Genomic DNA, 13,439 nt, shown 5'->3' on the forward strand with positions numbered 1-13,439 from the left:
CATTTATAGATTTAAGAATAAGCACAAAAATCGATAAATAAATCAACATGCTGAGCTGAGTCAAAGGACCAAATGCTCGGGATCACGGCTAGAGAGCAAAGCTAACCAAGTGCAGCACGGTATTTTAAGACTCTTTTAAACCATAACACAAGGCATGTTGTCGTTACTTTGGCATCAAAATATCTGGATGAAATCAGTAACGCATCCAAAGTCATCCTGTAAAAACAAAATGATATGTGGTGACTGGTTTCAACCTTCTGGCAGTCGCCCACACAAGATTTGAGTCCATTGATGTCATCTATAGACATTCGCCCTTACACAGGAAGCCTAGCCCCTAGCAAAACTGAACTTAGAACTGAATGTACTGCTCATTGTAGATGTTAATTTGTTCTCAAAATAAAATTGTGCCCACTGCATTCACAAATTTCGTTGTATGTTTGTTTTGACCCAATGGCCAACATGAACATATTCATCACCATTGTCACCACAATGGAAAAGTAGCTCAGACTAGTTGATCATTTTTATGATGCTTTTTGTCCCTTGAGAGAGGCAAAGGCAAATTCTCTTCTTGAGACCCTTGAGCTTTACAGAGAGGCAAAACGAGATCCCTCGGAATGAAAGATCTACAATGATACTATTATCATTATCCAAATCACTTCTTAATTGTGAAGGAACACACCAATTTTTCATAGGGAGTTCCTCACTCAGTCCAAGCTCCCTAGTTGTACGCACATGAATCATTTACTTCAAGCAAGACAGTATCGCTATCTGGATTCTCATAGTTTGGATCTGATGTTATTTGTCCTTGTCCTCCACCTCTATGAGAGACTCCAATCATGGTTTGGATACTTGAGAGTGTCTTCCATGGAACCATGTGCTGCTAGACAAGGTCTTTCAAGTTGAGAGACAAGAAAGAATGACTAAACATGAAACAGAAACAAAGCCATGTAATTTCTACTCGAAAAACCTTCTGCTGCATCCATAACTATTTTGCATGATGATACAATGGACCAATGACGACATCTCCAGTTCATACCATAGTATAAACATACATTTTCTGATTCCAATCGTAAAGCAGCCTCATTTCTTTTCAGACTTTACAGCAACTTTATCACTGGATTTTAATTTCTCCTCTGCTTCTTTTCTTTTTTGTTGCCTGCAATTTGAGCATCATGAGGTATTAATAGCAATCAAACTCTCTTCTTTCATAACCTCCCCCCCCCCCTCCCCCAAAAAGAAAAAGAAAGGACAACGAAGAGAGGAGACAGATGGGTTACACTTACAAAGGCTGTCTAAGTACTTACGCAAAAGACGCATAGCCTGCACCAGCATTAGCTGTTAATAAAGCCGCATGGGCACTGGCAGCTGCTATTGCTGTTTTGGCAACAGCTGGCAGAGTCGGCGGAGCTCTTCCATCAGTATCAACCTAGCACAGCAGCCACACAGTTGTATTACAAAGGTGACCAGCAACCAGGACACATTTTCAGCAAATTGTCATAATTGCATGTGCACATGAGCATGTTGCAAATACTGACAATACATGAATTGACACTAACTATCTTCACATACAGCTCCCAACTAAAATAATCAACTGATAATTTTTGGAGAGAGGCCGCATAAATCTTGTTTTGTCATGGATTGACAGAAAGTCAACTTTTCCATGATTGCACGGAATGAAGCTGATGCAACATTGAGGGAAAAGATTCCAGAAATGCATTGAAAATAGCAATGTTGTATCAAATAGCATCTACGAAAGTTGTTTTATCTTAATGCATCATACCTTATCCCATTTGCTTTTCTTGCTTGACCGACCATCTGGTTTCACAGATGTCTCCACCGCAGCTGGTAACACATGGGAGCCAGCACCTGAAGCCATTACAGTCGTTGGGACTGTCGAAGCTACAACAAAGGGTACACTTAGCGAGGACTCCACAAGTTCGTCCAAACATACCATTGCTAGGTATAAACACTATGTTCATTGCTTCTTAGTCACTGCATATATCTACTTCTGTCTTCTCATTACATTAAGATCATATGTACTTCTCTGTCTTCTCATTACATTAAAATCATATACAAGTACTGCATTTCCGTCATTGAAGGCAGACGATATGCTTTTGCAATTTGTTTGCATATTCATGAGTTACTTGCGTACAAAACTTCGTGAATGCAGGTGTCAATTCCTTTTGTCTCACAAAGATCATGAATATTACAAAGATTCCTATCAGCTTATGTGTTTAAGGAAATGCATTCTACGTCATGTTTGCATGTTCTTTAGTTACATGATGTCGATGCCCTGCCTTGTATATTTAACCATGAAGCTTATTTTAGTGCCTACCTTACATTGAAAAATTGGTCATGAGTGTGTGAGAGCGCACCCTTCTGCCCACCAAGAACTGGCACAATGGGCTTTGATCTATCTGGCATTGCAGTTGCAGGTGCAGCTTGTACTCCACCATGCACAAAATCCACCCGTTGATTTTGTTTCTTCACTTGTTCTTTTCTATCCAGTTCACGTCTCAACTCCAACGCTGCGACAGCAGAAACCGACCTCTCACACATATGAATAAATTAAACACGTAAACAAGCAAAAAAGTAACAAAAGCTTTTAAAAAGGGAACCTAATAAACCACAATCTGCATGTCATAAACACCGATGAAAAGCCTCGGTTGTCTCCAAACTTGGCATTATCAGCACGAACAAACACGAGCAATCTTTAATTTTCATTCACAAGCTTCTCACATCAGCACTTTTTAAGTAGAAGTAGGTCAGGTATATCTTCAAATATTTCTAAGAAGGTCAACATATGCATAACTAGATGAATCCATGAACATGCCCAAACTCATCACTCAAAAACAAAACAAATAACACTTTCAATTATATGACAGGTACCACAAGTTTGCAAACCATAAAGAGACTACTACAACATCCCCAAAGACATTATCAGAACCTGTTCGACAGTGTATGTAGACCATATTATACATATATGCTCTAAGACAGAACCATTATACATATATCCACATGCATTTATACAAAGTTCTCTGTATTTTGAATTATTGTCAAGACTCTGGAGTGAAGGGAAGACTCAGTGATAGCACAAAAGGAAAAAGATTATCAAATGGTCCACATTCTATTCATCCAAGCTACAATTATCTTCATAGACTAGGGTAGTTCATTTTCCCAAACGAGCATTTCTAGGCAACAAAGCTTAGAATGCAGCACTAAAAAATAGAACGAATTCATCAAAATATCAAGCGCGTCGCAACTTGCATGAAGCTTCGCATGGTGGAAATTACATGTCTGCTCATGCGGCAACAAAGTGGATCTAGATGAATTCTGGAACATGCCCCAGCTGATCCTCTAGAAAAACAAATAATGCAGTCTCAACCACATGATAGATAGCCACTTACAAGGCCAAAATTACTAATTCCATCACACATAGCAAGATCTAGCTACTATGACAACCCAACTTCATCGAAACCCGCAATGGGTGTAGACAATAGTATAAGCATATGATACGTACCCACACGCACACAAGCACATCCATGCATGAAAAGTATTTCATAAAGAGTTTGTGTCAAAACTCCAGAGATGAAGGCCATACTTAGCTATAATGAGCCTAGCAGTAAAGAAGATATATCCCTAGATATTTGAGTTTATGTCAAAACTCTGAAGGCTATGCATACGTAGCTATGTGAGGCTAGCAGCAAAGAAGATATATCCCTAGATATTTTTGAGTCAACAAGCAAACGTGATTACCATTTCTAAAGAATCCCTGTCTCCCCATTTTAGCCCATTCCAAGCACAACATAGTCAAGACCTCCAACATACCTGCAATTATGCATACAAATTTGCAGTAGCAAGAATGAGCAACACGGGAACTTCCCCATCCGTTTGAAATCCAAACCAAAACGGGTGCGCTCTATCGATAGCATCAGAGGACCTTGCCATTCATCTCATCGAAGGGCTTAAGCAAAGGGCCATCAGAATTGACGAAGAATGCCTATATGCAAGGTGTTGGACTAGATCCACATGGAAGAGATATCAAGGCATACAAGTGATGATGTTACAAGCATGCTACAGTGGACTTGAGAGGAGTTGAGGATTATGAAGAACAAAGGCAAGCAGCAACTTTTGGAGGAGGGAGATCCCACAGGGCATGATAATGCTACATCCTTGTCGACAAAAGCCAGACAGCATGCAAGATAGGCATTACAGAACCAAACTCAGCCTTCCACTTTTGGAAGGCCTATTAACTCTGAGTCAAAGGGTTCGCCCTTCCCGCCCCCACGTTTCCTTGCTCGCCGCCCTCCCCCCGCCTCTGTACTTGGCTTCCCCTTCCCTCAAGCTTTGTCCCCCGCCTCCATCACGAATCTTCTACTGCCCTGGTCATGACTATTCGTTGAACAGCCATGGCTTTCCCTCCCCCCGTCCCCCGGCTTGTGGGTGGTTGTCGCCGCCATGGCTGGTCACTGAGCCTCTCCACCCTCTTGCTTGCTGTCCTTCCTGTGGAACAATCTGCAGGCCCTTTCTCCCACCCAGCTGTCGGCTTTTTTGCCATGCCCAGGGTCTTCTTTACTTCCTTGCTGCAGTTGGTTTTTTAGCCACCTTGGCTGGCTGGCTGGCAGGTCACTCCCTTTGTAATGAAGGGGAAAAAGGGCCAAGTTAAAGGCCCTTTTGAGGCCCTTTTGGAGGCCCTTTAGATGGAAAATGTGGAGGGACTATATAAGTCCCCATCCACCCCCGCTATGTACTTTTTGATGTGACATCTAATCCTATTTACTCCCACCTCCTTCCTCCTACATGCTGCCTACACTCTCTCTCCCTCTCTCTCTTCCCCTCACTCCTCCTCTCCCTCTTCCTCTCCCTCTACCCCCTTTCCCTCCTATCTCTCTCTCTTCCTTCCCCCTCCCTGCCATCTCTAGCGCTTCACCAAGTCAACTCCGGCCTCCATTGCATTGGTATCAGAGCTACAATCCTGGCACCATTCATCCTTCATCCTAGTTGCGGGAGGTGCTGGCGCCAACAACACTGACTCAACGTTCTATTGCCAGTGCTTGCAGTCCAACCTGCGTTCAACCAACATAAAACCTTGAACGTCGTAAAAAGAACAGCTCTCGAATCTACTGCAAGCTCCAATACGTGCAGCAGAAAAATAGGCGTTGGCTTCAACGACTAGCCTCCCCAAGCAGTCGTGAATGACGAACCAGACAGCAGTCATGACAGCAGCTAGCAGGCACGCTTTGTTACAGCAGCTGACCCAAATCTGGCCACCAGCCTGTTTGCTAGCCCCTCCAACCCCGACTTGCCACATGGCATTGTGCCATTGGCTTGCCTCAATAAGAAGCCTATTGTAGCCCTTGTGCCTTGCTCCATACAGCCGCCTATGAGCAGCCTGCATTGCACACCTGTCCAAGGCCTTTTCCAGCCCCAAACAAGGTCCACACCTTGCTGCCCTGCATCGCTTATCTGCTGGCTCTGTCCAGCTCAAAAACTGCCTCAAAACCTGCACCAGGGATCCTGCCATGTATCCATACAGTTGTGTCACCTCAACCCTAGTCTGCAGCAGTCTGTTCTGCAGCCTCCATACTGCCTGCGTGGCCTCTCCGTACCTTTGCTGTGAGGTGCTGCCCGAGCCCACTCTTTTTATTTTCCTTTGCCCTATGGTCCACCCCCCCGTTGCACTCCTCATTTGGGGGCTCACGCACATTTTTGAGTTCAATGTTAGTATTTCATGCAGTTTTCATCTCGAAAGTGTTGTAATGTTGTTTGTCATTGCATGAATTATTTAAAAGCCTTCACAAGCCACTCTCGCTATTGTGTCTACTATAACATCTAGTCCACTCCATAGAAAATTCCTTATAGGCCTCTTGAGGAATTCCTAGAACGACACCAACAAGAGCAAACAAACCATGTCGTGGCTAGCAAGACCTACTTAACCACCACCACCCTAGAAGCAAGGTCAAGTTTTGGCTGAACTCAAAAAAAGAAGTTTCATCCTGATCATACCAATCTAGCAACCCAAGTACCTGATGGAGACACCCCTCTAAATCCAAGTAAAACCAAAATCCGTCCCCCCAATCCGAAGTGTCCTCATCATGTACCAAAATCCATTGGATTTATTCCAATTAATATATGCAGTTGCTGCAATGCAAAATGTGCAGCTACAGCAGGTGGTACAACATACAAGGCCATTTTGGGTGCCTTACCTCAGCCATAGTATGCTGCAAGTGTAGGTACAATCATTGGCAAGTTCTATTCTTGGTTTTGTACATCAATACATATCTTTTTTGGCTGTACATCTATGTGCATTTCTTCTAGGTCTGAAGTGTTCTTTCCATACATGCATGCACACAGAGTGAGTTGATGTTCCATGTCTAGTTGTGTGATCTCGGGGAAGTATTCCGCTGCGGCGAGTTGGCTGTAGCAAGCAAGCTCACTTTGGTATCCAGACCTTGCATGGTTTGGATCCATGATGAATATTCTCTGATGTATATGTCTTGCTCATGTACCCTCAATATATGGGAGGAGTGTTCCCACACCTTCATTTCCAATCCTTTGTAATCATCATGTTTATGGTTTGATGTTTGAGATGATGATTGGTTTGATATTCATGCATAACGTTTCGCCTTAAGATTTATGGAAAAACTACATTAGGTGAAATCTTTGGTTCGATATTCATGCATAACCTTTCGCCTCAAGATTTATGGAAAAACTGCATTAGGTGAAATCTCTGGACCGAAAGTACCCAGCAAGATTATGATAAGCCCTCTATATGACCTTTTACAAACTTTACACGACAACAGTACAGCAAAAGTTGGCCCTCTGATTTTTACAATAAATCTATGTTTTCAGTTTGCTGGCTACATCTTCACCAGAAATTTTGAACACTCCAGGTTCTTTAGTATTTACTAATATTTTCATAAGCAATACTCAGGCAAGAAATCAACACAGCCGTGTGCAGACAAAACTTTTTAGACCACCAAACTGATGAAACATATTTATCTGACCTAGCGCATCATAGAAGTCACTTGAATCATAACCATGTGGATCAAAAATCTCTTTTTTGAAACAGCTGCCTATCTGATCAATCTCCTGATATTTGACAGCTCGTTGTAAGAAGTCTGGATTTCGGTATCCCTTTGACTTCCGTAACTCCTCATTGAAACTCCTTCCAGCACTTTTAAACAATAAATATTTGGAAAACTTTTGCTGCCATCCAGAAAAGACAGGCAATCAGTGCTACGAGAGTAAAGATAACTACATAGAGATTCACAAATTTGAAAGTAATGACCAAAAAAATCAGGTTAAGACAAAACATGAGGTAGGCTTACAACTTCTCAGGAAAAGGAGAGATCCAAAAAACAAAAGAGAGAAAATTCCGGGAGGAGAATGTGATAAATAAAGTGAAGTTTATAATGCCTGATGATATTCTATCACCAGCAGTCAGCTTCATAGCCCAGGCATAAGCGTTATCAAAGAGATTGGAAAAAGCTTTGTACATTACATGCGAAAAAGCTTTGTAATGACGTGCTTAGTTGCATAAAGGCATTATATACTTCACATTCTAAGAGTTAGCTTCAAAAACATGTTTTTTCAGCTAGAGTAACTATACAGTCCCAGAAAACCACAACAGATCTCCATCCACCTGTGACAAATATATATGCCTGCCTCCTACAGAAAATTTCCCATATTGCCTGAGTTTTTAGATCCCTTGTGCCAAAGTTTTGAGAGCCTGGCAAACGATTAATCATATCTTAATAGTTGAGTTTCTGGCCAAGTGCTTACTTTTCAACCCATGATATTCCGGAGAAGACATTGTGATGTGACAGAAATTGGTTTTTCACTTGGATTACTCCTGGGGAAAATGCACATATAGAAACATTTACTCTACAAAGTGTGCGTTGCTATTACAGCAATCCAGTAAGTTACCTGCAATTCTTCTGAGCACTTGATAGTTGGCGGCGGAGGTAGAAAATCTGCAAGAAGATCTGCTTGGGATAAATCATTATCCACCCCTTCAATGCCAACCTTTTCTATATCTGAGCTAGCAGCACCAGCAGAAGCCTCATCTTGCATTACAGTTGTATCATCAGACATAGGAATGCCCACTTTAGACTGCTCATTCTTATCATCTGACTGGTTGCCAAATTTCTTATCAAGTGGAAGCACCTGAGCTATAACTGGAGATGGACCTTCTTGAAGAAAACCTGACAAGGAACATAGTTTAAGTGTCCACCAAATCCAATGTTTTGAATAACAACTTAAAAGAGAAATTTTAGGGATAGTGACTCCATATACAAAGAGGCGTATAAAAAAGAGAGTTTAGTGATTTGGCAAACGAGACAAATGTGCAGAACCTCCTTATGTACATATGCACGGATATTCGAATGTGCTACCATAGCCTTTTGCCTAAGGCTTAGAAAAGCTCAAAATGTTACACCATACGGTTTTTGATAGGGACATGTCCTTGGGATCCTCATGTAGCTTCCACCTAGAGAGAGGTCCACAAAAGCACTACATCTGTAATGCATGCTTAGGTCCCACTCACACTGCAGCTATAACTAACCACAATGAGACCCCTCCTAAATCTTTTTACATCAAAATTTTTTAAAATAGCTTCAAGCAGCCTTATGATGGCATCAACCAGGACAGACTTACTGGGCGACAATGGATGAAAAGGATAGCAGATCTTTACTCTTACCCTGACAGCACCACGAGACTTGGTAGAGTTACACCTTATGCCTTTTCCAAGCTGGGATGTCTCTTGCTACATTTTAGTTTTTGCAAAAACCAAATCATTATCCACCCCTTTTCCAAGCTGGGATGTCTCTTGCTACATTTCAGCTTTTGCAAAAACCAAATCATCATTCAACGGTTCTACTATGTGAGAGGCATAGCAGCCAGACCAATTTTATTTACCAAGGGATCCTAGACTCAGAATTGCAAATACAAAAAGGTTCGTCTGTAAAAGCTTGATTAACTTACTTTTGAATGGCTTTCTGACCAGAGCCAAGTACTCCAAATATGCCATTAATCCTATCCCACAAACGTAGATAATAAAATATGTTTCCCTTGCAAAGCCCACATTCTAAAATTGTTGCCATCATTTTCGCCCTAAGCGACAAAGGGATTGCCTCACAGCCCTGCCCGCCCCCAAAAAGAAAAACAAAAAAGACAAATGCTAGCACTTAGCCCTGGTATGTGCCTTGTAGGATCAGTCAACCCTTAGGTTGACTTCTCACTTCCTCAACTTGTTGTCTGCTCCCTTGCATTCTATCTCCATTCCATTGCTCCCCGCACTCAACAGTGGTATCAGAGCATGTTCTTGCTCCAGACTGCTTCCCTGACTTGCACTTTTGTTGTTCGTGCTATTGTGCTGTCCTTTGTTGGAGAAGCTTCATTGATTTGCTGCTACTCATTAGCAGCAGCGACCGACGCAATTGCAACTTTCAACGTAACATTTGCAGATTTGCACCTACGTCAGCATCGTCAACGTTGGCTCCTACGGTCCTGGTATCAAATTTGTTCCAGCCAATTTGTCGTACAATTGCCTGCAAGCCTGCAGTAAGTATGCAGCTTCCCATCCGTACAACCTGCATTACTTGTTTGTACTCCTGTAGGGGAACTTTGTTGTACAACTTTCGCTACAATCACACATCTCCAGTACAATCGTGCACAATCCATTTTGTACATTGTAAGGCAGTCAGTACGGTGCCTGCAATTAATTGCATGTACATTGTACAGCAGTCCATACACTAGTCTGAAATCAGCTGTATATTTGACGTACAATCAACTGTACACATCGTTCAAATCATCTGTTGATATTCTAAAATCTATCCATACAATTTGCATCAACATGGCTACAATCAGCGTGACTTTTGCAAATCACTCGTACAATTGAACGTTCAAGCTGCAAATCCTCTGTACAATTGAAAAACGTTGCATTTGACACAGATTTGGGGCTTTTGGTTGACATTGGTTCAACTTTGCACCAAATTTACTCAGCTTTGAAGGCTTGGGTCAGAAATTGGGGCTTTTGTGTCACATTTGCAGGTTTTTTCAGTGGCATTTCCTCCCGTGGTCGCAAATTGGGACTTTTACAATTGGGCTGCAATTTTGCAGTAGAAAAGGCATTTGGCAGCTTTTCTAGCATTTTACACTCAATGAGAGTGAGAATTTCAGACAATTGCTATTTTAGCAGTCTAATTTGGCAGATTTTGGGATTAGGCAAACATTGCATTGATATTTGCATGACATTGTAGGAGATTGTAAATTTGGGTTTTTTCCCACATTTGCCTCCTTTTTGGCAAAATTGCCCTCTCTAAATTTGGGGCTTTTGCTCAATTTGCTGGCATTTGCGGTGACACTCGCTTGATTCAGCTTGCCCCTTGATCTGGGTAATTTGCTCTTCAAAATTTGGAGCTTTTGCCTCCTGTGCATTCCATTTGGCTTTCGTGCCCTAGAAGTTGCTTTGCGGAGACATTAAGCCACTATTTGTGGACAGATTCAGCTCAGATTTGCCTTGGACAGATTTGCAAACATTTGCTCTTTAATTTGGGCTAGTCATTTGCAGGATAGCTATTTGCACGGGCATCCTTTGATTGGACAAATATTTTTTTGTAGAATCCCGTAGGATAGAATAGATGCATCTTGCAAGAGGTGTGAGAGCACAATGAAAGCAATATGTTGTTCTCTATTATGGATTGTGAGAGAGAGGACTCTCTCTTATAGAAAGGGGGAGAAGGTAATACCTTTTCCCTACATAAGTGGCAATCAGCCCCTACATCAGTGGGAATCAATCCCTACATCCGTGGGATTGCCTTTGTCTTACATCATCACTTAGGTCACACACTAGACACATCATAGCACTTGATGTGCCTTTACAGGAGTGTGTAAAAGTAGGTGTCCTAGAGTCCTAGGGTGTCCTACCATTGTGTGGGTGTGAAGGTGTCCTAGAATCCTAAAGGTAGGTGAGCTAGGTGTGTGAGGTGGAGGTCTAGTGACCTCACCTATGATGTCAAAATATAAGGCTTTAACCTACAAAAGCATGTACTTGGTGAAGCATTGATCGATCAATATCTGCATCAAGTTCTTGCAATATCTTCTTGTATCTCTTGATTCGAGCTCTCTCTCTCTACAATATGGCAGTCACCTTCAATCCACTATAGTTGTATGCAACAATCCCTGCTTGTCAGCTTCTTCAATTGGTATTAGAGCCCTATCTCTGAAAGAACTGCTGCCATCTTTTGGACAAATTCTGTCGCCACAATTTTGAGAACTTCTTCTCTACTAGCTGACTGCTCTAGCCTCACTGTTTTCAGAGTATTTCATCGCCATATCTTGAGGATATCTCCTTCTACTAGCTGACCTACTTTATGAGTAGCACCGCCTCTGAATTTTTGGTGTCTGCACTAGCCTACAACTAAAATCTTGCACTGACCTGCTGTTTGGGAGGCAGTGCTTGAGGAAATCTGCCCCACGTTGCTATTTTTATGCTGCCCCAGTTACTGATTTATACCACCTATACATGGCTGGTCTGCTTCTGCCCATATTCAGTTCTGAATTTCAAGGATCTGCTGCCTATGTTCTGCTGTTCATACTCAGTAAGGAGACACGAGTGAATTACATTTGCCCTCATCGTGATGCTGCTCTGATTTAACCAGGGGGCACATGGCACACACAAACACACATGTGACTCCCCTAGATGCACACATGCACCATAGAGCAAGCCCTTGATCATACTTATCCCAACATACCCCCCCTCAAGGGGTTGCCTCTTGCAGTGTCAAGGATACATCTAGTCTCATAGTTTCTCATGCCATCTCATGGTGGTCAATGATAAATCTATGGCTAGGATCTCATGCTAGCAAGGGTTCCCAAGGGTGTGAGGTTCACAGAAATGGGATAGACATATCACATGGTCTACATCATATGGTGACCAGAGGTGATTTACAAAAGACATAACATATTCTTTTTGAAGTACTACTCCAGGCAGAGAACCTCAAAATTTGACCAAGTGATGATAAACAAAAATTCAAAAGACAAAGTGCTTTAAAAAGCATAGTCTTTATTGTCTTCATTTGCTGATGGAGTTCTTCCTTCAGGCAGATTTGCTTTGTTGTTGAAATAGTCCTTCTTGTCTTTGATCAACCAATTAGCTTTTTCTTTTGTAGACTTCTTTCCATTCACAACATTCCATATCTTCTTTTTCATAAGCATAAACTCAGCTTTTGTTTGCCAAGTATGGAAACTAGTTCCATCCAACTTCTCTTGTTGCTTGGGTTTAGTCATGTTTATAGTTCAAGTTCAAGTACTCATAAAAGAGAATGACATAGTCATCATTCTAAATGCAAAGTATAAGGACACTTATGAGCTCCATGACTGAGTTCTACTACTCAAGTACAATCAAAGCAATGAAAGTCTGCAGTAAATAATGAAAGCCCCAACCTTAAAGTGATTACTCAACACCTTTTGACCAAAATATGCAGAATTCTGTCAACAGAGAACAGAGTAGATTGGACGGTGCAATTCTCATAGCTCATAGCTCTTTTCAAGGGGATTTTTATGCACGAAGAAAGGCCTTATACCAGAGAAGGGCTACCAGCAAGAAAGGGCGAAATGTTGCGCCAGGTCGCCCTGTAGATGCTTGAGAAAACCGACTGGTTTTTTGTCTGTTGCGCCTCCATCTCTTGACCAAATGAGCTCAGATTTCAACAACAGCTTGCCTTCAGTGTCGTGCAGCTCGAGCTCAGAGGAATTTGCAAAAGGATAAGCACAGAGGCGGCATTGCACGAAAGTTCGTCGAGAAGTCTGAGTGTTGGCGTTGCGCGTACAGTCGAAATTTCCTTAAGTGCTTGCAGCTGGAAGTTCGCCCGTACGTGAGGAGTCTGCAGCTCAAAGGGTTTGAGCAATGGTTGTTTGTAGGCAAAGAACAGAGCTCTCAAAGATTTGGGGAAGGAGGAGGAAAATGAAGAAGATGAAGAAGCTTTGAGAAACTAGTAGTTTAGCCCAATTGCATTCTCAGCCAAAAAGGAGTGCAAAGGCATGAAGAAAGAGCATTTACAAGAGCCGACCAGCAAGAATTCCACTGAAAAATGTGAAAAGAAGCACTTATGTCGCGAAGAAGTGGGAGTTCTTGGGCTCAAAAGAAGCGTGCTTCAGAGAGGAATGCATTGAGAAGGTTTTGGAGAAGTTTCATCGCCGGAAAGTCCTCCAAAACTGAGAAAAACCAGTCAACCAGCGTGTCGGACCACTCGAAATTCAACAGAAAGCTGTAGCTTTGCAAGAGGAGAGGCCCAGGAGGCGGTAGAAGAAAAAAGGTCCAAAAAAAGCCACTTTTGCAAATTCGACCAGCAAAAGAAGTGCTCAGCTCTGCCCGTTCTACCAAACGCACGGAGGGAAAAGCATATCACTACGAAGGGGAGGCAGAGGGGAAACCA

The 13,439-nt window shown here is 42.2% G+C and overlaps 1 protein-coding gene across 6 annotated transcripts in view; it reads right to left on the reverse strand.

Annotated features, from left to right (window-relative positions):
- Window positions 1–779: 779 nt before the first annotated feature.
- Window positions 780–13,439, reverse strand: part of LOC147893345 (transcriptional regulator family protein) — a 60,001-nt gene continuing 47,341 nt past the window's right edge. Inside the window, exons 3-9 of one of the 6 annotated variants that reach the window (XM_087385942.1) lie at window positions 7,930–8,207; window positions 7,008–7,209; window positions 2,376–2,528; window positions 1,781–1,899; window positions 1,305–1,426; window positions 1,053–1,156; window positions 780–877 (exon numbers count right to left, since the gene is read on the reverse strand). In XM_087385942.1, coding sequence (XP_087242068.1) covers window positions 1,081–1,156; window positions 1,305–1,426; window positions 1,781–1,899; window positions 2,376–2,528; window positions 7,008–7,209; window positions 7,930–8,207 — 950 coding nt within the window. In that variant the 3' untranslated portion in view covers window positions 780–877; window positions 1,053–1,080. Of the gene's footprint in view, window positions 1,157–1,304; window positions 1,427–1,780; window positions 1,900–2,375; window positions 2,529–7,007; window positions 7,210–7,929; window positions 8,208–13,439 lie in introns of all 6 variants that reach the window. The other 5 variants (XM_087385944.1, XM_087385941.1, XM_087385943.1 and 2 more) reach the window with 5 other exon arrangements.

Source organism: Dipteris shenzhenensis, chromosome 15, assembly GCF_047967505.1.
Source record: "Dipteris shenzhenensis isolate YYH24624 ecotype China chromosome 15, Dip_SZ_1.0, whole genome shotgun sequence".
Classification (NCBI taxonomy): domain Eukaryota; kingdom Viridiplantae; phylum Streptophyta; class Polypodiopsida; order Gleicheniales; family Dipteridaceae; genus Dipteris; species Dipteris shenzhenensis.